Source organism: Tyto alba, unplaced genomic scaffold (genome assembly GCF_018691265.1).
Source record: "Tyto alba isolate M040663 unplaced genomic scaffold, T.alba_DEE_v4.0 Super-Scaffold_27, whole genome shotgun sequence".
Lineage (NCBI taxonomy): Eukaryota > Metazoa > Chordata > Aves > Strigiformes > Tytonidae > Tyto > Tyto alba.
The window spans coordinates 8,437,126-8,462,693 of NW_024881301.1; the positions used below are offsets into that span (position 1 = coordinate 8,437,126).

Here is a 25,568-nt window from a genome sequence, read left to right on the forward strand (position 1 = left end):
CCTGCCAGCTCGAAGTGCTGCTCTCCACCTCGCTTTTTGCAGGCGAGGCGCCCAACGGCAGAGAACAAGGCTTAACAGCCAACCCTGGCCCGAGCCGGTGCGAACTGGCCGACCCGCCGGGCCAACGCCGCCATGCCGAACGGGTTGCGGGCAGCCCCCCCGCCTCAGCCCCTGAGGGCGGGCCCGATCCTCCGCGGCCACCGAGGGCCGCCCCGCACCCCGGCAGCCGGCCGCGCGCTCGGGCCGGGTCACCCGTGGCGCTCACCGCGCATGCGCAAGCGGCAAGGCGGAAGTGCCCCGTTCCCTGCGGGGGGCGGCTCGAACGGCGGCGGGGCGGGGCGGGGCGGGGCGGGGCCGGGCCGGGCCCCGGTGCCCGGATGTGAGCGGGCTGGGGCCGCCGCCGCCGCCGCTTTGCGGGGGGTGGGTGGGGGGGAAATGGGGAGGGGGCGCCATTCACGCTGACCTCGACGCCGCGCGCTGCACGCGCCTCCGCTCGCTCACTCACTCACCCGCGCGAGCGCGTGCGCACTCCACCCCCCGCCCCGTCGCGCGCCTCCGCTCCGCCCCCTCCTCCACCCTCCTCTCTCCCCCTCCCCCCTTCCTCCTCCTCCCCCCCCCCCCCCCCTCCCCGCCCGCAGCTGGACGAGGAGGGCGGCTCGCGCTGCCGGCACGTCGCTGACACTCGCGCGAGGTAAGCGGCCGCCTCGCGCCGGGGAGCGGGGGGGGGGGGCGGTGTGAGGAAGTTTGTGTGTCGTCGTGTCCCCCCCGCCCCGGGCCCCGTATGGCAGCGGCTCCCGCCAGCCTTGCGCGCCCCCGCTCCGTGGCCGGTAGCCCGTTCCCGGCGCAGAGCGCTGCCGCCTGCCCCTGCCGCGGGGCCGGAGGGCCGGCGTCTCCTCCTCGGGCCTGCCTCGCCGGCCGCGGCCCGGCCTTGGGCCTGCCAGCGCCTGCCGCTGCCTCCGCGGTCGCGGTGGGGGCCGAGCGGGCGAGACCCTCTCGCCGGCTGCTCGCGAGTGGGAGCGGGGGGTGGGCGCCCGGTGGCGTACCCGCTGCTTCTCGGCAGCCCCCGCCTCGCCCCTCGGTGGCGCTTGCCTCGGCCTGGAGAACTCTTGGCCGGGTTGAGGGGCGCCCTGCCAGGCCTCGCTCCAGCAGGGTTGTCACGGCGGGGCGCTGAGGCGGTTGACACTGGGCCACGCAGGGAGGCCTTCCCTTTTCTTCTTCCCTCTTGAGTTCCGTCGTGGGGTCTCTGCCGGAGGTACAGGCGTGGGGCCGCGACGTTCTGTCGCGGCAGTCGGTGAGGGAAGCTCACGGGTGAGACCACAGTGCGCTGTCAAGCAGGTGGGCCCCCAGGCTCAGCAGAGACCAAGGGCTCGCCCCTGCTTTCAGGGCTCGAGGGTGTGGGAGTCATGTACTTCTGATTTTCCCCTACTTCTTGCACCAAAGCCCTTGATTGTCATGTAGTTTGTTCCCGTACTTGTATGCCTTCCCTTCTTTCCATAATCTGGCTTTTACTAGAGGGGACTTCTTCAGGGCAGAAACTGCCAGTTCTTGAATGTCTGGAAAAGTCCTTGCTCTGCTGTGCGAAGTATTGGTAGGAAACAAATTGCTGTTAAAGAGCTAGTCCTCTTTCTGGGAGGAGAGTGTATTTATCAGTGTACTGAGGAGCAATACCGGTGAGGGATTGTATTTTCTTTTTTGTACTTGGAAGTCTTTCCTGAGTATTCCGTGTCATGTGGCTGACAGTGACAGTGATATCTGTATATGTCTGGAAAAAAACCAAGGTCCAGCAGATTACAGCATATGTCACGGTGCCCTCAAATTCTGAGAGTCAATGTGGTGCCCTAAACTAAGAGAATATATGACTGAAGACATATTCAGCAACTAGAGCTGTTATTTTCAGGATGAGTGGCTATACTGCAGCTCTGACGGATAATCTTTGACTAGTGGAAACCCGTCGGCTTGCTAAGTGTCATGGAACTCATGAGTTATTAGAAATAAGGCATATAAATTCTGTTGCCTGCTCCTTAGGGAGAGACATGAAAATAGCATCATGAAAAGTGCTATTAAGAGATTTTTTTTTTTTCCCTGGATAGAATTAAAAAACATATCTGAAATATGAGTTGCTGGTTATGCAGCTTCTTTAAAGGAGAAAGTCAGAACACAGCACTGGTGTCTGGAATTTGAGCATTATCAGTATTACATGGTTAGAAGTGTCTTCATAAAAGAGTGGATGAATGAAAATGAGGTTAAGGACAATTTAAAGTCTGAAAGAAAAGAAAGAGTATAGCTCTTTTTCCTTTCGGATAATGAATAATTATTAAAAGGAGTCTAATATAAGTATTTTTCAAATTGTTAGAGAAAGACATACATTTGTCAATACGGGAAGGCTTACTATAGTTGTAATTAAATGAAAGTATCTGGTCTGTGTTATACGACTGCTAACTTAAAGTTCCTGTTTGACCTTAAAATCTCTCAAATTTAACATCAGATTAGTTACAGTTTGAAGAGTAATATAATTTTGTTACAGAAATATTTTTTTTGTCAGTTTGTCAATGGCAAAAATTAATAGATAATTCTTGACCTGAAAAAGTGATATTGAAGTTCTGAGCACTGAGTCTTCCAGCAGACTTAGTTTCACTAATACCTTTTTAAAATTTTGCTGAACAATTATTACTTATGCCATAATACAAAAACAGTGTCTTGGAATAAGAGAACTTAAAAGTTTCAGGAGCTACAAATAGATGTGAAAGGTGTGATTGACCAAATCTGTGAAGACTGTTTACTGAGGATCTCTGCTGGTTTTCAGACTCTTGTGGAGATTAACTTTTGCATCATTAACATCATTTCAGTTCTCATCAAGACATCTTTAACTGCCCAAGGCAAATGTCTCAAATAATGCTAGTTTCTAGGTTTTCTGTCTCAGATTTGTAGCTTAAGTCATATTAGAAGGAACAGTTCTAGGCGGTTGCTGATGTCTATGAAGTTCTGTAGTAGCAGCCACAAAACAGAGTTGTGTCTAATGGATTTATTCACTGTTGCTGTGAGGCACAGGATTGACAGCAGGCCTGCTTTTTTGCAGGCTGTGAAAGAGAGCAGCATACTATTTTCTGGAAGAATGTAAAAGGCTGAGAAACTTGCTTTCAAATGGTACTATTATCTTCCACCTTTCAAAGGTAAAAGGCTAAGGCTTAAGACAGCAAAATGCAAAAAATTATTTCACATGGAAATAAAATGTGTAGGTTTTTTTTTTTTTTATTTGATTATCAAAGAAACTTTAAAGCTAAGCATTATGATGGGATGGAAGAGGGTGGGAATGCCAAATTCAGAGTCTGAGAAGGAAGTTAATAAAGTGCTTACTGCATGAACATTTTATATTCTTCGTAGGTGGCATGAAACGTCCTGTTCATAAGCATATACATAAGGAATGCTCTTGGCACACCTTGATAAGTTACTTTGGCCTAAACATCGATTGCCTCTTGTAAAAAGCTGTAAGTAAAATAAATGCAATTTGATTTGAGATTGCTTTGATGATTTGCTTTCTGATCACAGTTAGCATGATCTGCCTCTAATAGGAAAAGTGATTATCAGTTACCTTGTTTTGTAAAATGGGAAAATCTTCAGTTGTATTAACTGATACCATAACAACAATTGACAAAGACTCTAAAAGCTGAATCAATTATTGTGTTTTACAGAAATGGCAGCTCAGAAACGGAAGTCTATGTTAGTAGAGCCTTCTGCTAAACGTCCAAAGCTGGACAAGAACAGCAAACCGTCATCGGCGAAGAAGGAGAAAGAGGTGTCAGATATAAAACATGTCTCAAATAAATCAAAGCCTAGTCAGCCTTCTCCTGCAGTGCAGGAGAAAAATATACTCAAAACCTCTGTCAAATCAAACAGGTCAGTGACAAAAAAAAATAAGTAATTGTTTTAGGTTATTTTTGCAGACTAAGTTAGTGCAGAAGCAATCTAAGCAGAATAGATTTGAGTTAAAGATACAGCTTAATAGTTAAATAGTACTAGTGGGAAGATCAGCCTTAAATCATTAATTATATTATCTGCTGCATCACCTTTCTCTGGGACCATGTTAGTGTCTCAAAATCCAGAAAGACTTCCTCCAAAAAAGTTTCTGAAGTGAAATCTAATACTACATAAGCTGATACTTTATTTCAAAGCCAAAAGTGTCAACAGTTAAAAACTGCTAGATATGTTAAAAAGCATTCATCTGGGGTTCATAGTTCAGTCTTGCCATGCATAAAAACCATGGAGTCCTACACTTAGAGTAACCCGGTGGAAGTGCAGTCAGTCTTTTTTTAGAATAATTCTGGAGAAAACTCTTCTGAAAGTTTTGAGGGTGTAAGATCTAGTGTTCTTGAGAAATTAAAAAAAAAAAAAAAAAAAAAAAAAAAGAAGCAGCAGAGGTTAGTAGAAATGAGAAGAGTCTTATGACAAATTCTGTGTTCTGGATGCTGAAAAAGTAATTGTTTGGTTCTTTCAGTGACAACACCAATGAACCTGAACTAGGAATGCGGATGACTACAAGATCATCAGGATTCAACTTGAATAATAAAGCAATACCTGACAGAAAGGTCCAACAGCAGCCTAAATCTACAAAAAATAAGGAGGTATGCCAGAAGAAATCCGTGCAAGAAATTCCAAAGTCAAAATGCATAATTGCGCCAAATGAGCCAGTAATGAGAAGATCACAGAGACTGCAGCAGTTAACACATGTACATGTACCAGCAAGATCCCTGCGCAATAGAGAGGTTAAAGAAGAAAAAGCTTTGGAAGTTAAACAAAGTAGCCAGGCAAAAAGACAAGCTCAAAGTGTTGCAGCAAAAGTACTTAAATCTGCTGGAGAGAAAACGGAACAGAAAAACACAAAATTAAAGCCGAACAATACAAACGAGGGCAGAGAAATACATGTAGAAGTGACCAGCTCTCTGAAAGAGAAAAAATGCAAATCAGACAATAAAAATGATAATCCCAGAAGTGTTCAACACAGTCTTCAAGGGTCATCAGTATGTCCTGATGAAAGCCTTGAGGAAGTTAAGAAAGACCAAACAGGGCCTGTGTCTCCTATTCCTAGCAACACGAAGAAAGTGGAAACAGATTCTCTTAAGCCAAATTCTAAGACAGTAACTAAGGAAAAACAACAAATGCATCAGAACATTAAAAATGGTACAAAACCCAAAAAGATTTCACAGCCATCTGTAAGTGAAACAAATGTGTCTGATCAACCAGAGAATGATGTGAAATCCAAAAGGGTGAGCATCCTTGAACTCTGTGAAGAAATCGCAGGTGAGATTGAGTCGGATACAGTGGAGGTGAAAAAAGATTCTCCTAATGCTGAGTATAGAAAAACAGAAGAAAAGCATGCCGAAATACAGCTTCAACAAAGTGAAATGCTTACTCAGAAAGAACCTAATCAAAGTACTCAATGCAAACGTTTTTTCCCTAGCAAAAAAGGAATGCCTGTCAAATGCACTCTGAACGGTAGAAATAACTCCTCAAACAAAAACTCTAAATGGACCAAAATTAAATTACTGAAAGCTAGTAACATGAAGCAAAGTAACTTAAATTCTGCAAATACTCCCAAGCTTTCTTTGTTAAAAGATTACCCTGAAGTTTCAGAGGCAAGTCAAATAGCTACAGAAGCAGAGCTTTCAAAGGCACAAGGCAAGCTGTCAATAACAGGACTCTCTGAGAATGAAAGTGCAACTTGTGTGCAGGAGAAATCAGATCCTTCATCTGAAAGAGCTGGAGCTAAAGAAGTGACTTTAGAAATAAAACAGCCCACAAAGAGAGGTGCAGAAAATGGTTTGTTGCGTAATTTGACAAAACATTTATGTGAGCCAAGACCAGATGAGGTAAGTAATTTTAATTATGGTGTATGGTGGGAGGGTGTTCTAAATCTGTTCTGTTTTCTGAGAATGCCACACTCAAAGTTTGTTTTAACAATAACTTAACATTTTACTGTAACTTAACATTTTCAAATGTATTGAAGATCCCTTATTGGTGCATGGTCATAGGCAGGATGATAGTAAGCTGGAAAATAAATCTGTTCCACCCTCCTAAGTTCTGTCGTTAATTAAATGTTGATTAGTAAAACTTCCTGCTGGAGCTTGTACAGATTCATATGGACACTTTTTGATGACTTAAGCTTGCATAGCTGTTCTGTTCTGAAAAGTATTAAAAGAAATGAAGGAAAAAAAGTGTGCTTTATCTAAATGATCTATTAAAACTTAAAATTTTAAGGACAGAGGTGTTCTATAGGAAATATTTTATGAGTTTATATATAAAATGAAAAAGATTTTTTTTTTGTTTTTTTTTTTTTTCAAAATTAGTATCACAAACTCAATATGGACAAGCTAATTAGTTGCATTTTGTTTGCTTAAAATAATGTAGAAATTAGAAAACTGGTGCTGTATTCAAGATGCTTATACTTAGCTCAGTGATTTGTTAATAGGTTAGAGGCATTAAATAGTTAGGGTTTTTTATTTAATGTTTTCTGTTTTGTTTAGAACTTTCGATTACATTTGGAATCAAGTCCAGAAAGTTCTCCAGTAAAGTACATTACAGCTCCTAAACCACCAAAACAATTAAAAAAAGAACCTGGAGAAAGTGAACCTCAAGGTAACTGTTCACTACTAATTTTTCCTCTTCTGACCAGTTATATGGGAAACATAAGTCTTCCTTTCAGAGCAGCGTTTCACAGAATAAGGTACAGTTGGTGCAGAACTGAACTTCTGGGATTGGAACCCTTCACCAGGGTTTTCATATTTCTGTGTGTCACACCCATGGCCACTTCAGCAGCAGCGAGTGAATGTTGCTTCATCTCTGGACTGCGTAGTGGGAGAGCGAGCTGTTTTTCTACCCAGCTCTACTTCTAGTTCATCTTTGTGCTTATTGCATTAATATTTTAATGCTTAAATATGCTCCATTTGAGTAAAAGTGACATGACGACTTCTTAAAAAAACCCAAACAAACAGAAAAAAACCCCAACCAATCCTTTCCTTTTCCATGTATTAAAGAAGGAAATCTTTCATGTTGAAAGATTGGATTCTTCTCTTGGATCAGTTTCTGTTAAGGATTCTCTGTTGGTTACCGCTTGCTTTGAACAAGTATCTGCATTTCTTTCTCCTTGATCTACTTGATCAAATTATTGAGTAATCACTCTTCTGATTTTATTACATAGTCTTCATTTATCAGCTTGTGAATGCAGTTTGTCAAACATTTTGATGAGTGTGATGTGAACGTTTTGACTCAAGTACATTTGACTAAGAAATATTACCAGTGGGTTACTAACATATCACTTAAGTTCTTGCTTGACATTTCATCCTTTTGCTTTTGTGTTTTTGGATTGTTGGAGATTTTGTTTTGGTTTGAGTTTTGGATTTTAGTTGTTTGGTGGTGGTTTTTTTTTGCGTGTTTTTTTTTTTTTTTTTTTTTTTTTTTTTTTAATCTGAACCTGATTTGGTGTTCACTGTTTAACTATTTAGCTTTACTAAATAGGTTTGTGTATTTCCTGCCATTTTAGGATATTTTTGAAGAGCAAAAGGCTCTAATGATACTGATAAAGAATGTAGGAAATGTTTTTTCTTTCTTTTGCTATTCTTGATTGTTTCTTTTCCTTAAGTGAACACACTTCAGATGGGGACATACTATACATTTATGATGCTAATACTGTACCTAGAGCTGTTTGTATGGGTATCAGTATAAACACACTTAAACTCCTGTGTCGTTTCACTACTGGACTTGTTTAGCTGCTGGCAAATTTCTCTGCAGAACTGCTGTGGAAATGTTGAAGAAAATTGCGTATTTTTTTAAGTATATGTGGAGGAACATCTGAATACTGCCTCAGGGTTGCATCTTTTTTTATTGGCCATGAACAAATTGCAACATTGTTTCAAATACATTTTTGCAAATCATTGTTTGTATATCTCAAATTTCCTTTGCAACTGAAAACTTTATAATGAAGTTTTAATCTTTGATTAATTGTAGGTTTGGATCCGAAGCAGTTGATGCATACTTCATTTACAAATCAAACTTCTGAAACTGAGAACAGGTGTAGTATTTCATACATTATAAAATTACAGTAACCCATCATAGAGTTATGAGAGGTTTTTATTATAAGACTAATTGTTCTATTGTCTTCCAGTCTCAACTTTCAGTTTCAAATAAGTGAACTTTATAAAAATAGACTTTCATTTTACTCAGTTATTAAGGGATGTTTTTATTTTGTTAAGAAAATTATTAAGCAAAGTATCTGTAATTGCACATTTACTTTAAAAAGTAGAATTTAACAGAGTTGGGAGAACATTTCTGATGGTGTCTTTCTCAAATCAGATGATAACAGGAGTATGGAAAGGTTTACTGCGTGATTTTCACTTAGTGAATTATTTCATTTCTGGAAGAATTTTCTAATCCTTAAATTATGTATATATGAAATCTTTTTAGGTGAGGAAGTGTGGATTTCATTTGGGATAGTTTTGTGATGTGAAATGAAGGTGTCAGCTGCCATATAAAAATGATTCTTGTTCTTACTACTAACAATTCAAATTTATGTTTTTTCCTTGATGACATTGACTGTTGTAGTTTTTGAACAATTCAGACGTAGTCTCTGGTTTTAGCCAATTCTAAGCTGAAGACAATAATTTCTTTGTACCTCATACCTTGAACAGCAACATAGTTGGCACAGTGGCTAGTCTATCGATACTGTTTTTTACATTCATGATGGAGACAAGAAGAAATTATGCAGTTCATTTTCAGTACATCTATATGAAGCCAGATTTACAATTCTAACTAACCAGTCCTTTTGTACATGTTGAAAAACGCTACTACTGTGGAATTTGACAGATGATGAGTGCTAAGGTAGATGTAAAACTAGTTAAATGAAAATTTTTAGATGTTTTCAATAAATATTATAACAACTTTGATTTTTTTCATATTTTTATTCTCAGCTGCCAGCTTTATGTATTTACATAAATTTCTGAACTTTATTAGCTGAACAAGGCCATATTACTTTACTATTATTTGGATATATATTTTTCTTTGAGAGCTTTTTTACCCTGATTTCCATACTCTATCCAAGATTTAAGCTGTCATTCTTTCGGTGGTACTCCTGCCATGACACAGAGTAATGTGTGTATCTACAGTGTAGCTCTCTTTAGACCTTTGTAAGAAAAGGTTGCAGCCGGAAAAGGCAAACCTTGAAGTAGCTACTTGATGCAAATTTTGGGGCACGTGACAGGAAAAAAAAATTAGCTCTGAATTAGCACCAAAAATGCTGTTTTAAAAATGTCTGGAAAGAGTTTTTATTTTTTAAAAAGCTCACTGAATTAACCTGCTACATGTACTACAGCAGCTGCTACATTTAAGTGCTTGGCCCTATATCCTTAGTTTGCTCAGAAAGTGAAAATATGTAAATACCTAGTTGAAGAAGGAGTAGTTTTATATGTGTTTTGCTTTGGTGATCTCCACAAATTTTATCCAAACCTGAAATTAATGTTGTTTTTCCCCTGAGTGTAGTAGCAATTTCACAGAGTAACTTAGTTGTTGATGTACTACATTACTTTTCAGTATTTCTTTCAGTCTAGATGAAGGGAAACTTAAACTGAGCGAGAGAGATTCCAGTGATATCCACCCATTTATTTCTTAGGTCCTCTCCTCCCTCCCTTTGCTGCCAGCCATTAGAAGAGAATAATTTTGAGTTGAGTTTGAGAGATTTATGATGTCCGTTTTATACTGCCCACTTACATTTGTGGGAATATTTACACAGTCTACTTTAGCAGCCTGATGTATGATACCTGAAACTAGAAAACTAAACCTTACATAGGAGATAGATAGCATTAGGCACCATCAGTCATGATCTGAAAATGCCTCAGTTAAATATTTGTGTTAATGGTTGTGACTAGCCTACCCCATTTGATCATAAATTTAATTTATTTTTTTCTCATTAAAAAAAACCCCCTGTAATTAGGCTAGTGGCAAACTGTATTTTTTGGTTAATCCTTTTTATTTCCTTATTTATCCATTTGAATTTCAAATTAAAATATATAGGACTGTATTTTGAGTAATTAACTTGAATTTGCATCTTGTTAAAGTTTAGTTATACTAATCACAATGGCTTTGAGTATCCAGGATGACATGTATAAGCAGTCCCATTTTTAACATGAAATATATTTATATTTCAAGGGTTCCATTGTCAAATCCTTCATTGGCATCAAAATGCTGTAACTTTGTACCATCTGAAGAACATATTCAGAAGCTAAAAGAAGCAGGAAAAGAAGGCGATAAGCAGCTGATCATAGTAAGTAATACCCTTTTAGTAAGCACGTAGCTTCTCGAAGAAATTTCTTTTGAATTTGCAGTGCCGTGTTTTTATGAATGTGTCTAAAAATCATTACTTATACGTACTATTATTAACATTGTAAATGATTTGTGAAAGTAGAACCTGTACTAGATTGTCATTCATTGTTGATGGAGAAATGGTGACAGACTTAACATTTAAAGCTGATTATTGTTAAAATAAGTTTCTGCATTTTTTTGAATAGAATGGCTGTTCGGTAAAAATACAGTTGTTGTAGGGAGAACAAATTTATCTTTGCTTCTGTGCAAAATCTCAGTTTCTTAAAATTTCAGAATTGTAGGGGGAGATGCATCTGTCAGATTGTGTGCAAAATTAACATCAACAGGTTTATTCCTGTGTCATTCAAATGTCCATTGTTCTGAGACAGAGATTTTCCTGTGGATGCACTCATTTTCACTGTAATATTTAAGCAGCAGTACTAGTTTGGATATTGTTCTTTTTTTTTTTGCTATTAGCTACCAAATGCAGGTAACTCTTTTAAAACAAGACAATGCAAAATGAGAAGGGAATGACACAGTCATTTTTCTATCCTGTAGAATCACACAACTTGATAGTGAAACAATTGGGAGTTTTGGTTGTGTTTTGTTTTGTGTTTTTAATAATGCACATACCAGATAATCCTTGAGAAATGAAAGACTGGAGCTGGGAAGCTACAGAGGGAAAGGAATCCAGGCCATTAGGAAGGAGGACACTCTAGTAAGGTCCTTATGACATTACCCCTTTCACATATATAACTGCCAGTCTTCTAAATTGCAATTTTTTCATGTAATACATGGATTATACACATGAAAATATTAACTAAACTAGAACCAAGTGAATTTTGAACACTCTCTTATGTCCATACTGAAATATTTTAAAATCAGAGCTTCTGAGAACTAAGTTGATAAACATATCCTTGATTTGCCTGAAGTGATACAAATCTAGACAGTTGAATGCCTAGTCACAGGGTGGTAAACGAACCATGTCTCACATTTAAGAAGTATTTTGCCTACTGCTTCTTTGAAACTCATTTTACCAACAGAGTTAAAATGCATGATTAAATATCTTAATTATATTAAAGGGATTATAAGAATATTCCTTTTCATTTCAGTAAAGCTAACTTAGTATTTGCTCATACAGTAATAGCACATGACTGAAGAGTTGCTAGGATCTTTGACAAAAAGAAATACGTAACTTTCTGCTTAGCTACCGAAGTGAGATTGTGTAGTTCTCTTTTACAGTATTCATACAAAGACATTTTTTGCAATTTATTGACTTTGCTGGTATTATTCTTGTTTTCAGCCTGAATTAGGAGAGTAACATTTTTTTTTCACCAGGGTATTCAACAGTAAAAGTTTTTAGTTATTACCTAGGAATATTTTAGAATATAAAGAATGTATCATCAGTGAAGAATACTAGGGAAGGTGAGAGAGACCTGGTTTCTTGTTTTCTGTGTGTATTTCTGGAAAATGCAAGTGAGCAATGTATTTAATTTTTAAATGTGAAAGTTACAGCTTCGTAATATCTAATATATTTCAGCACTTCATACAAATCTAATTCACTTTGATTTCATTGAGTTTAGAGTAGACTTTTTATTGTGTTAAAAGGGTATTGTGGTAATGCCTGTAGTTCGCTTTACCAAGAAAGCTTTAGGTAATTATTGCTCTGATGTTTTTTTTTTAACCTGGGGAAAAACTGCTTTTAGCATTATCAAAACATACAGAGGAACCCAAATATTTGTTAAGCCATTTTGTAAAATACTATCCCTCACATTAGTTACTGTGGAGATGAGACATAGTTATGTCTAGAATAGTTTGTGCTAGCATCTGGAGGGGAAAAAGATCACTAAGTTGACTTCTAAAGTACCAGACTTTGCTTGTAGCAGTACTCAAAAGATTGAGGATTAAATGCCTGTGATAGAATAAGGTACATTTTGTAATTAATAGTTTAGTTTGCAAAACCATGGTGAGTTTCTTAAATGTGGATTCTGAATGGCTGGACTTTGGTTTTGTTTTTTTTTTAATTAGGAAATATTTTCAAAAGTGTTTATGTACTTCTGTAACAATCCTCTGAGAACAGAGAAAAGATTCATTTGGCTTAAAAGCTGTTCAGGTTGAAATTTCTTCTATACAGAGAGCAGTCTTACTACACACAGTCAAGTCACTTAACATTTATAGTGTCTGTAAAAAATTTTATAGTTAATATCTAGGAACCATTTTTATTTCAAGTTTCTGGCATGTTGTATTAAAAGAAGCAGTTTCGTTATTCTTCTTTACCTTGAGCAAAGTTGAGAACTCATGCTTTTATTCTTAGCAAGGAACATTTACCTTGAACTTTGCTATACTTTTTTAGAAAATTAAATGCCTGGAAGGTGCAATTTTAGGTTCTACTGTGAGATCTGATTCTTTGGGAGATCTGTTAAGCCAATCCATCTTAATACAGAATCCTTTTTTTTTTTTTCTTTTTGTAATGGAAGCATGAAAACTAGTTGGGCTTAGTTTGAGTCACTGCGTGATACACTATCTTTGTTTTGCTGTTTTTTTGCTATTGAATTTTCCTAGTCTTTTGTATTTGACTTCTGTCCTTTTAATTGTCTTTACATTATCTGAGGCTCAGAATCTGGGATGTTACAATATTGTCTCTGTATTCGAACCTTTTCATTTCCTGAGCTATATTTAGAGAGGTGTTATGATAAAACTAGTCTTTGTCTTCCACAATATGTTTTTTTTTTTTTTTATATTTAATCCTTAAAGATGTATCTTACCTTCCTTTTCCCATATGATTGCTATAATGAATAGATTCATTTTCTATTTTGCCTAAGTAATGTAATCTTTAACAAGCTTTAAGGCTATTTGACTGTAACAGAAGTCAAATAATACAACTTCTGTTTGTAGAAGAAATATTTAGTAGCTGCACTTGCACCATTCTCTTTCTTGATACATATCATCTAGTTATCTGAGCAGCTTTCAAGCATAAAATTATCTTAATTTTGTAGAGGTACAACTAAGACAAAAGATGAGTTGTGTCTGTTCAGATTTGTTTGGTGTCACACATCTTAAAAAGCAAGTCTCTTCAGAACATAGAACTTCACCTGAAAAGAAATCTAATGCTGCAACAAACTTCGTAAAACAAACAGTAACAGGAAGTAATGGTGTTGAAAGTGATGTGCAAAGATTTAGATTCTGACCAAGGAGAGTATGGTCTGTTTTTGTGGAGGAAAGAAATTAACACTGAGGCTAAAATTACATTATGTTCCAAATCCATGACTTGGTGTTAGAGAAGTAGTCTGTCCTGAATATTTGTGAACTGTACCCTCTTACACTTCATTTAAATGTTCAGTTGGTAGGTTGACAGGTTACATGAAGCTCCATATTGGAAGTTTTATAGAATAATGCACTAAAATTTTTCTTTGCTTTCCAAGTACTTGAGTCTGATATGCAACTTATGAGAACTTGAATATAAAATCATCTGTTCCTTTAACTTCTGAAATAGAAAGAAATACAAATGTGCAAAGCATATGTTTTCAATTTTCATAAAGTGAGATATGCTTTACATCCAAGACAAGGAAAGTAAGTTCTTTGCTTCCTGTAGAAATTGTGTTTGCCTGCCAGATAAAGGACGAAATTTTGACCACAAGAATAGGAATTGATAAAAGCATTAATGCTACAGAGGAATGTTCTAAATAATGACCTATGAGGTACAGGGATATTTCTTCCATTTTATGCCACTAGGAAGATGTGTTCCTTTGAAAATTAAGCTAGTCTTTTGAAAATTATACTTGTCAATCTTAGGAAAGAACATATAAAAAGAATGAACAGTGAAAGCGAGTGATAAGACGATAGTACAGAGTTACAGAGACTTTCTTGCCTTTCTGGAGATCTGAGTTAATGCCTGGATGCGAGGAAACGTGATTAAATGTAAATGATCTTTGTAAGTATCAGCAAATGCATGGGTCAGGATTGCTTAATGGAAGATGCTTTTGATTCTGAGGTTTGAATCGGTGCTATACATGGAAGTGATGTGCAGGCTAATTCAGTTTACACACTTGGATATCATACTTGAATTTTTCCTTACATATATTTTGGTTAAACTTGAACGGTTTCCTGTCTGACTGAAATAAGTAATATATGAGAGAAATATTTTGATTTAAGCTGAAAACACAATCTTCAGTGGCAATACTAAGTGCAAAAGTGATTTCTTATGAACCTGAAGAAAGTTGCATAATGACCATGCAAAGTTGCTGTTTTCTTCCTTAAACTGGTATAAGTCTGGTTGGCAATTTCTCTGAAGAATGGCTTTTGGGTAGTGTTTTGTTGTTCACATCAGTTACGTACTGCCTCTTTTCTTTCCTGCAATCCCAGTGAAAACAAGGCAGTTGTTATAGCGTAAGTGACTGTAGGGGGAGTTTGATAGTTGAGAGCAGTCACTCTTCCTTTCTTCCCACACAAATCTTACCCTTTGGGACAGCTCTGCTCTTAGTGGGGCAGGAATGGCCATCCTTTCTTATCACTCCTTCCTATTTCTACTTCACTGCAGCAACCCTGCTTTGTCTAGCAAATTCAGGTGGGCTGTGTTTGGTGTCCTTTGTCCTGAAGGTGAGAAGGTTTCAGGAGGTTAGCTGGGGACCTGACCCAGGAATTCAGGCACCAAGGCTACAAACATTGTGTTGTGGGTTAACCCTGGCAGGCAGCGAAGCATCGTGCAGCTGCTCACTCACTCACTCCCCCCGAGTAGGGTGGGGGAGAAAACTTGTGGGTTGAGATAAAAAAATAGTTTAATAGGTAAAGCAAAAGCTGCGCATGCAAGTGAAGCAAAATAAGGAATGAATTCACCACTTCCCATCGGCTTGCAGGTGGTCAGCCATCTCCAGGAAAGCAGGGCTCCAGCATGTACAACCGTTACTTGGGAAAACAAATGCTGTAGGTCCAAATGTCCCTCCCTTCCTCTCTCTTTCCCCAAGCTTTTATTGCTCAGCGTGACATCAGTCATTATGGTGGGGGATACCCCTTTGGTCAGTTGGGGTCAGCTGTCCTGGCTGTGTCCCCTCCCAACTTCTTGTGCACCCCCAGCCTGCGCACTGGCGGGGCAGCGTGAGAAACAGAAAAGGCCTTGATGCTGGGTAAGCACTGTGCAGCAATAGCTAAAACATCCCTGTGTTATGAAGGCAGTTTTGGTCACAGCTCTAAACCATAGCACCATAGCAGCTGCTGTGAAGGAAATTAACCTTATCCCAGCCAAAACCAGTGCACATTGGAACACTCCCTGTAATATTCTTGAGTAATGTTTTTATGAGTTGAGAAAGGATTAATTGTCACTGTGCAGGTTTGTTTTCGAATTTAGCATTTTTTCATATTGCTTTAGCTAATGACCAATGAGGATATAATTTCATGATGGATAATGACCTTCCATTTTAATTTTTCAAATACATTAAATGAAATTAGTTACATCACAGTTCTTAACATTTCAAGTTGATTTATATCCTTTGGCTAAAAATAGCTTTTCAGAAAGATGGGTACTGGTGATGGGGTGTTTTTTCGGTTGGTTGCTTTTTTTGTTAAATTTCCCAGTCTTCGTTTTGAAGTGAAACTTGTTTCTGAGTTGGGTCATGTCTTCTGATCCTCCTGGTCAGCAAGGGGATCTACTCATCAGCCTCAGTCTTAAATGCATCTTTCGTTGAAATACCATTCTTTGACCTTTTCATTTTCTGTGGAGAGCCCAAAAAAATCTTTGTGTTGTTCCTTCCTGCTCTTCTTATATTTCCTTTCCAGCCTGCCTGTTTCTATGGCTGGGTTTTATCCTTTGTTCTGTGAAAAGAGTAGAGGAAAAAATAATCTTCCTCTAACTAACACTAGGTAATCAAGAAGGAGGTGACCTAATCTGTGCCTGAAGAGAGAGAAAAGAACAAAAAAAAAAAAAAAAGAAAAAAGGGCCCCTTTTCATCTCCTAGAGGCACCAAATGCCTTTTTTGCTTGCAGGGCTCCTTATTCCACATATGGAGGATCTGCAGACATGCACCTTCTCAAAGAAGATATTGGTAAGACTTTTCTTTCTGTCTAACACAGAATTAAGAAACCCTTCTGGAGACTAAGGCAACATCGCAGTGTTCAATTACAGTTAGCCTTGAAACAGTGGATCTTGTGTATCCTGTGTTTATATTAATGAGGATTGCCTGAGATGTCAGGAATGCTTAATTGTCATCTATGGGTGCAGAATTTGCTTTGGAAATAAAAGTATCCTTGTTCTTTATTGTTAGTTTAGAAAATTGAGTTTTAAGTAGAGTAACATTTTTCTGCCTGCAACCCCCCTTTTTCTTAAATACTGCTCTGAAAAACATTTCTCTAAGTTCTGAGAGTCAAACCTCTTACATTTTTTTTCTAGTTGTGACAAGTTGGCAGATCATTCTCCAGTACCCAGTAACTGATATTTGCTGAGGGAATTTTTCCCGCCCCCCCCCCCAAATCCCATTTTAGGTTTTTATTTACTCTCCTATGTGGTGCATAAGATGTTCTTGGGTTGTTTGGCGCTTTTTCTTTTGTTCCTCTCTCCCCATTAGGAAGGACTGGCAACCTTTAATGCAGTACTATGTTTGGGAGCACTTTTTCCCCTCTTCATGCATGCCCTTTCCACTTTTGCTTATGCAAAGACATCAGGTTAAAAATAGTTAGATTCTGTAGATGTTTTATTAAAGTACAAAAATGCATTCTTCATAATACCTGAGTTTATTTTGCATGCTCTGTGTTTTTGTTGGTGTTGTTTGGTGTTGTTGTTGTAGTCTGCTACAGATACAGCTGCTTTTTTTTTTTCCTTTTTTCTTTTTTTTTTTTTTTCCTGAAGCATTATGTCCTGTGGTGTGGCTTTGAAATAGTACTTCAGTTACACAAAAAGACTGTCATTTACTGCCCTCAGGATACTCTAAAGTGTTTGCTAAAAAGTATAGTCGGCATTTGTTAGGGCTACAGAGTTCAAAACACTGCTTTAGATACTATAATGTGTTTTTTCTGATAATTCACATAACAGGTTTTTAATATTAACCTCTGTGTGTAGCTCATTGATACAACTGAATGCATATAAAAATAGTAATATCAGTGAAATCCTTAAAAAACAAAAAACAAACAAAAAGTCTTCCCTAAACCCCAAACCCACTGATAGCAGCAATATCCAAGAACGTCCGACTGTGAAATAAAATATGGCAGTACTATTCCAGGGAAATAATCTGTTCCTGGAGACTTTCAGAACAGCCTGTGTGTTTACAAGGCAAGATGGGATGAGGTAAGAAGCGTGACAGTTATAAGGACCAAAATTTTTTAATGTCTTTTCCTACATAGCTAGGGTTTTTTTTTGGCTTGAGATCTTTGGTAGTTAAACCGATAGATTCTTTGGCTTAAATACCCTTAGCTTCTTGATCATTCGAACAGAAATTGTTTCATGAGACTTACTGCAATACTGATATGTGCTGAGTATTTTAAAAGTTGCTTTATGTAGCTGATTTTCTAATTTACGAGTCTTATTTTTTTAAGTATATTCCAAGCATCACAGTAGACTTCCTCTTCACTTATCCTGCCCTAGATATAGGGGATATGTTCTCCATCTTCAAGATAGGAATGAATAAGTTGGGTTCAATTGTTTCATCTTAAAATAATCTCCATACATCATCCTTCCTGCTGAACTGCCTTTTTTCATCTTTCATATATAAACCCTTGAAATGCAATATATTTTGGTAGTCAGCTGGGTACTTTGTTTTGAACTGTATTGCGGCTTTAAAGGAAGTCTGCAGGTAAAATAAAATGTATTGGATTCAATTTTTACACCTTTAGAAACCTCATCTTACTTGACTTTGCAAATCTAACTTCAGGGTTCTTTCATCTTCCATTTTTTCTTCAGAATAGTAATGTATTCCTGTTTCTCCTTCTGTATACAGTAGGAATTTATAAATTGATGTACTGTTAAAAGCAGTGATTTCTTAGATTCAGCTTCTTTCTTTTGTCTGAGTTCCATATAAGTGCTCTTAAAGAGAAGTTCAACTCTGAGTTTGCCTGGCCAGTTGTACCTTTAGTCTCTTCTTGGAAACAAACTGATACCTGCATTTTAGATTTCACTAATGGCTGCTTGAAATAAGTTGCTGTTGTATGGAGAACTGAGCTGTCATCTAGCTCTTAGACATACTTAAACACATCTTTGAAGACTGAAGGAGTAAGAAATTACTCGTAAACACTTTTACTATGTTGCAAAACGCTTTCTGCTGTAAAGCTGGCTTTTTTAGTATGAATATTTTCAGCTCTTGGAAAACAAAATTAAGTTCAGGTGATCTGTTTTCTTGCAAATTGTGCACTTTCAATTTGTGCACACAGATCAGTTTCTTTTTTAAAAACACCCTCAAGTCTTCTTTTGCTTATATAGTATCCTATGTTAGAGTATAATTTTTTTTTTTGTTTCTCTATTACTTGTGATATATGTTAAAATAGATTAAAAGTGACATTTATTGCTGCTTATGTAAACTCCAAATGTAGTTAAAAAAAAAGTATTTGCACATTAAGACATATCTTTAAACGTGCCTTTTGGCTAGAGACTTAAATCCAACTGGTATTTGTTTGCTCTTTGCAAAAGGCACCCCCTGCACCTGACACTTCACTCTTTGCTAGACACTGGCTTCTTAATCTGAATTTACTTCCAAATTAATAACACTGTTTTGATGAGTAAATAGCAAAGCGATAGGTACTGAGTAGTGCCTTTAATTTGGTAATGGTTGGTTACAGCGTAGGAGTATAACCTAAAGGGTCAGGAATGAAATGATACGATCTTCCATTTGTATTGTAGCTGCTATCCAGTGTCTGAAAAATAAAAGTTTTGAACCCAGTGCAATTAAGATAGCATGTCAAACATCATTGTTAGCTGTTTCCAATTAGGAGTTGAGATTTAAGTCCTGAGAGTATATTAAATGAGGCTTTTAATCAATGAAGAGAGAAGAAAACATAATGCTATTTTATTGCCTTGAAATATTTGGGCTTTGTACAAACATGAAAAAAAAAGGTATTGATCAGCTGTTGCAGATATCGTAATGATTATTTCAGTAACTTTTTTTTTTTTTTATAATATCCTTCCAAACATTCAGGAAAATGGCTCACCTTTGGCCCACCTCAAAGCAACTCATAACCAAAAGACAGGCAGCAGCAGAACTGTAGGGAAAACTAAATAGTGTAGGGCTGGATGTGGGAATTTTCTTTGTGAAAGAGGATTATATTTATTGCGAATAGGGTAAAGAAGGAAAAGTTCTGTGTTCATTGTATTTCATGAAAGAAAAATCATTTATTCAAACATAATGGGGGTGGAGATAATTTTAATGTTAGGTAGCGTTCTCTCAGTGATTGATGCCTGTGCCTTTTAAGGTTTTTGATAGATGGAATTCTAAATTCTGTATTTGTTCTTTCTCCTGTTCCACTCCATTTTAGCCTCTGTGTTGAGTTTCCACTAGATAAGTTATAAAAGGCATGTCTGATTAGATGAAAGTTCTGCTGAACTGTATTTACTGTGCTTACAACTGACAAATACCTTTTGTTTTGTTTTGTTTTGTTTTAAACAGGATGCAGGACAGAAGAGATTTGGTGCTATTTCCTGTAATATTTGTGGAATGCTTTACACTGCGTCAAATCCAGAGGATGAAACCCAACATCTGCTATTTCATAACCAGTTCATAAGTGCTGTAAAATACGTGGTAAGAAAACCTTATCTTTACAAAGATATAAGCATTATCTTTTATTTGCTGTGTACTCGCTACTCAAATCATATTACATTGTGTTTTAATAGATTAGCATCACAGTAGGCCATAAATAATTGCCTTTGGGAAATAAATATTTTTAAGAGCCAGGGTAGACAGGTTATATGTAATGTATGAAAATATTTAGTAGGATAGTAGTGATTCATTCCTGTTGTATTCTTTCTGTTACAGTTCCCTAATCTTGGGGGTAGGGGTGAGGGTGGTGATAGGGGAACAAAGGAATGTCACTGTTCTGAAAGTGCTAAATACAGGTTTCAGTACAACTGGTGATTGCAATGGTTGGCTTAATAGTCAGATAAAGAGTTGATTGTACTGGTTTTGTAATTGTGTAATCTTAGATGACTTCTAAATTACTTTTTCTTAATTATATGTAATTTGAAGACAGACTGCCTAGAAATCCAGCTGATACAACTTCATAGTATATTGAAACTTACTGAAATTATAGTGTGATTGTAATCTTTAAATATAAAGTCCAAAGTATTATCCATAACTTCATTATATGTGCTGTATCTGAGTATATCTCCTATCGAAGCTCAGATATGAAAAATTTTGTACAACTTAAAGAATATTGTAAAATCAGCTACTTCACACTAGCTGATATTACAAAACTTACAAGGAAATACCTGTTCACATGTCTGAAATCCAGAATAGAAACCACAAAGTCTATTTTCTTTATCACACATGTTACCTTCAGTACTCTACACTCGAGTAGATAAGACCTCCAGGATAACTGAACTGAGGCCACCAATTCATTTCATGTAGGTACCAAATGGCTGTTGGGCTACTCTTAAATCTCAAGCTCAATTTTATCCTGCTGTTTACAAATATAAAGATTTATCTTCATAGTTAAAGTGTTTGAAACTATCTGGTAAATAGTTCTGGTATTTGTTCTGTTCTTGGTTAGTTTTTGCTGAATAATCCAGACATCTCTTCTGACATACATGAGCTACATTGTAGGGCGACACTGGCCAGAAAGTGTGATGGAATGCAGTAGACGATAATGGCAGCATATAATATATTTCCCCATTTTATTCCTGTTTGGCTTTCCTCCCCTCCCCAGGTACTTTCAGATCTTTAATGTTACCAAGAACGTAAACATAATTTACAGAAGATGATGTTAGTTCTTTTGGACAGAAGCTATCAGATGAGTTCATTAGTTACTTAAAGCTCCTATGTTCACATAGGTAGGAAGCTACACTGAAGCTTGAATATTTTGGGAGTTGAAAGAGCTGAAATTTCTCACTTGTGTTTATGTCTAGAGTAACAACATGATCAATGTAGAAGTGAAAGAGCAAACTGCCTTAAACCAGTTGTAAATAACTATGTATAAAGTTAGGTATGCTTTTAATTTGAGGAAAACTTTCCCTATTGTTTTCTCAGTTGCCAAGCATATTTTTAAAACTTCACACAGTGTGTACTCAAGCAAATTATTTGTATTGTCAGTTCAATGAGTAAACAGTTTTATCTCTGAAATCTTTTAGGACTGTAGTTGTGTTCTGTGATGTTATAGATGGATATAGAGTGCTGATTTAGGTCATTGGGAAACTGTAGAGTAAGAGATGAAGGAAGGAGTCTTGCGAGTCTTTAAATTCCCCTCTGATTTTTTTTTTTTTTTCTCCTCCTCATAACAATTTGACTGAATTCTTTTCTGCATGGGTGAGTAACTTGCCATGCTAAATAGATAAGTCTTTACCACTAGTCATTTGACCCATAGTCAGTGGTTCTTGGTTGATTGCATTGTGGTAATGTCGGTGACAGAAACATCTTCACCTCCTCCTAGAAAATAATTTGAATTTTAGATAAGCCTTCTTGCCAGTAATTTAGTACACCAAGTCTCTACTTGTCAATTCTTAGTCATCCAGAAATACCAGAAGAATGATTGCTAGTTATCCTAGTTTTGCTAGGAAGGTTTCTAGTGAGGATTGCTGGGAGGATGGCTCAGAGGTATGATATGCTTGGTTTCCAAGTATTTGTAGTTGCTGTGTTGAAACTATAACTACCTTCCCTTCCCTGACAGAAAGGGTTAACTGGACAGGAGCATCATGGGATTAAAAAATTAGTACTACAGAAAGTCTTGGTAACTTCTTGGTTAGACTTTCTGGTCTGGGAACATCTGGTCTTTGTGACCTTAGTAAGTTACTTTATTAGCTCTTCAGATACCCTTTTTTATGTAGTTAATGTGTTTGGCATTATTGTCAATTCAGAGGCCATTCTAAGGTATCTTAGAAGCATTTTTTGTTCTTTTGTCATTCACATTATTCATGCCATATGATGAAGTCCCAGTCTGACTTGAGAATACTTCTCTCAGTTTTTCCTCCCGTTTGAGTGTCTCTTATGTGCCTAGTAGTTCTGTTGATGATTCGTTTCACAGAATCACAAAAACAAGGTCTATATATGTTATCGTGCTAGAGCTTCTTGCTATGAACTGTGAAAATGGACTTTATTGTTAGTGTCTTGCCTACCTGTATGCACCTGCTTTGTGGGATTTTTAAAAGTACTGAGTAGCCAGAAGATAGTTTGCATGTAAATAATAAAATATTTACTATTTTCAATAAAATATAATTTTGCTTGCCTTTTTTTTTTTCTTAAGGCCTATCTTGTTTCTTTTAGTAAAAATTTCTTTTTAGGTCTTTCTAGAAATTCTGTGATGTCCCCAGAAGTAGGACAGGCTAACAAGGAAATGGTATTGGGATATTTGTTTTGCCGTGGATGGCTGATAGAGACAATAAGGAAATTGTAAGCCTTGTGTGGGCAGAGAAAGTTTGGCAAGTTTAATCACATTTTCTAGATTTGGGAACAGAAGATTGTCAAGGACTGGCATGGGTTTTCTGAAGGGTGCCATTTGCTATTAATAGAAGTGTGCAAATTTAATAAGGAAGAAGGTAAGGTGGTCAAGGATAGTACTGGAGCAGGAATAGATTAGTTTGGAGATGTCCTGTAGTGCAGACAAATGTAGGAATCAGTCTCACTGTCCTTCTGGTTTCAGACATCTGAAAGTCTCCAGAAAAAATATGTGCCATTCTAGCATATGCGTGCATTGAGTGATGACATATACGTCATTTGTTAACTCCAGTGGGATGGATAACTTTGTGGGATGGATACGTGGTTCAGTTCTAAAAAATCCTCTAGCTGTAATACCACACAGTATCAGTTGGGTATCCTCTTTGTGATACCACATAGTATCAACTTAGTATTCCTGCTAAATTTTTTGAAGAATAAGACATTATTTGTAACGATGTTTTCAAGTTGCAAAGCCAAAAACTTATGTTAGGAAATGCCTGTGGATTCAGGTGCCTGATTTGAATGCAGTTAATGTGTTTGCATTTCAAGCTCATCCTCTTAGTTAAGAATATGTTGAGCTAAAGAAAGTGGAAGAAGCTGTTATTTGAAATAACGTCTAATCTGATGAGTTTTAAATAGCTGTTCGGCTGTAACTGCACCCAAGCCTATTGGTGAGGTTTTTACAATTTTCAGATCAAAAAAACCCAAACAACAACAACAACAACAAAAAAAAAAAAAAAAAAAAAAAAAACCAAACCAAAACAAAAACCCCCCAAAAACCTAAACCCAACATTTGACTTACTGGAACCTCAGGTTAATAGAATATCAGGATTGAAGATGATAAAGAACTTCATGTGATCTTAGAAAGATTTCATGCTTGGCTTGATTTGCATTAATGCCAAAGGTGATACATCTGTACAATACAGAACTTAATAATATTTCAAATGAAGTTCTTACCATTAGCTATCTTCTTTGAGAAGCTTAGTTTTATAAGAGGGTAGTATTTAGTAGTTACATCCAAGCATCTTGGTGTTCTACAGTCGAAGCCGCATGCTCCATATTACATTCATAGGAAGGAGAGGCAGAATATCTGTAATTTGATGGAGTCAGGAAGAAGAATGCAGTAGACCCATCTCTGCTACAAATTATCAAGGATAAAAGTGTACAAGTGCACAGAATTTCATACTAAACTTAATTATTAGGGGAAAAATTCATAAGTGCTTTTCTTAGTGAAGGCCAAGAATTATACAGTATTAACCACATTTTCCTCATTGCCTCAATATTTTTGAGGAAAAAAATGGTAAAAGAAAAAAATAGCACTGATTTTCCTGTATCTATATTCATTTGAAAAATAAGGAGTACAGACAAGCCTGAATTGGCATATGTAGAAAGATACCAGGTTTGTTGTCCCATTTCCCACTCTTACATAAGAACTTTTAAAACATGAGGAAATGCATAGGAAGCAGTCAATTGTGTCTTCTAAGTTATGCTTTTAAAGCCAAGCCTATGACAGAGATTATTTTAAACTATAAACAGAACATAGATCATGTGAAATGGAGCACTGAACATTTCAGTTATTGTGCTCTTAACGTTGGAGCCATCTTTACAACTGTATTCTACATCATTCATTATATACATATCTAATATCTAGTGAAAGCAAGTATTTCATGATGTGGTAGCAACTGCTTGTCTGTATTGCCCTTTTTTGAATCATTTCTTTCTTTTGTAATTCTGTTGCCATTGCACCTTAATAAACAAGCAGAAGCAATCTTTAATCTTGTTTGAACTGGAAGGAAGAGTTAGAGGTAGATTAAAAATGGGTTAACTGTGCACTGCAGAGTTGCTTTATGTTCTTAAACGATTACAAATACCTGTAGGATAAATAGCATAACATGGAGGCAAGGAGGGTATTCCAACAGTTAGTACGTAGAAATGAGGCTCAGTACAGCACCAGTCTGGCAGGCTGTGGTGGTTGGGCTCTGTGTGTTGCTGTTGCTGTGCTGGCTGTAGGTAATCTCTTGTTGAGCATAGACTTTGATTTTCAGGAAGGAGTGATATAATCACGTTGTTCTACTCCAGGCCTTGCAGAACAGGTATCCTGGTGGGAACAGTAGCTTAACTTTTAACTTTGGTCATCACGTGCAATGTATATCAATGCTTGGGCATCTGATTCAACAGTAAATAAGTCTTAATGCCCTAAAGTAATATCAGTTAGAAGGAAAGAAAAAGCAATTTTTCTGACATTGCAGTAGAATATTATAAAGTATACTGCAGATATAATGCTTTTGTTTCTTGCTATAGAAAGGTGTTCTTGCCATCTGCCTGAATGAAGGAGTCCTGTTTTAGTTCTCAGTGGTTGAAATACCTTGCAGACTGTTGTATTTTGTTTTAATAGTGTTGAAATAGTGGGGTTTTGTTTAAAAAAAAAAAAAATAGGTGTGTTAAGGGAAATAATCTTCAGACCACATTCAGGATACTGGTACTAAAGTGTATTTTGTATATTGTAGATAGTTAATAGGATCAGTCCCAGCTGAAGCTATAGCACGTTTTCCTTGACAGCTTTAATGTTATAATATGACAGAGCTGTGACCAGTCTTGTGTATTACTTCGATTTTTCTGGTTTAAAGGCAGCACAGTTCATTGCTTACTAAGACTGAACAGTAAGGATAC

The 25,568-nt window shown here is 37.4% G+C and overlaps 1 protein-coding gene across 4 annotated transcripts in view; it reads left to right on the forward strand.

Moving 5' to 3' along the window:
* Positions 1-406: 406 nt before the first annotated feature.
* The window catches only part of ESCO1 (establishment of sister chromatid cohesion N-acetyltransferase 1), a 34,420-nt gene continuing 9,258 nt past the window's right edge, over positions 407-25,568 (forward strand). For 2 of the 4 annotated variants that reach the window (XM_042798260.1, XM_042798261.1), the window contains exons 1-8: positions 407-691; positions 3,382-3,485; positions 3,690-3,894; positions 4,493-5,864; positions 6,519-6,630; positions 7,999-8,062; positions 10,192-10,306; positions 19,923-20,054. In XM_042798260.1, the coding sequence (XP_042654194.1) occupies positions 3,692-3,894; positions 4,493-5,864; positions 6,519-6,630; positions 7,999-8,062; positions 10,192-10,306; positions 19,923-20,054 (1,998 nt within the window). In that variant the 5' untranslated portion in view covers positions 407-691; positions 3,382-3,485; positions 3,690-3,691. The remainder of the gene's footprint in view (positions 692-3,381; positions 3,486-3,689; positions 3,895-4,492; positions 5,865-6,518; positions 6,631-7,998; positions 8,063-10,191; positions 10,307-19,922; positions 20,055-25,568) is intronic. The other 2 variants (XM_042798259.1, XM_032987722.2) reach the window with 2 other exon arrangements.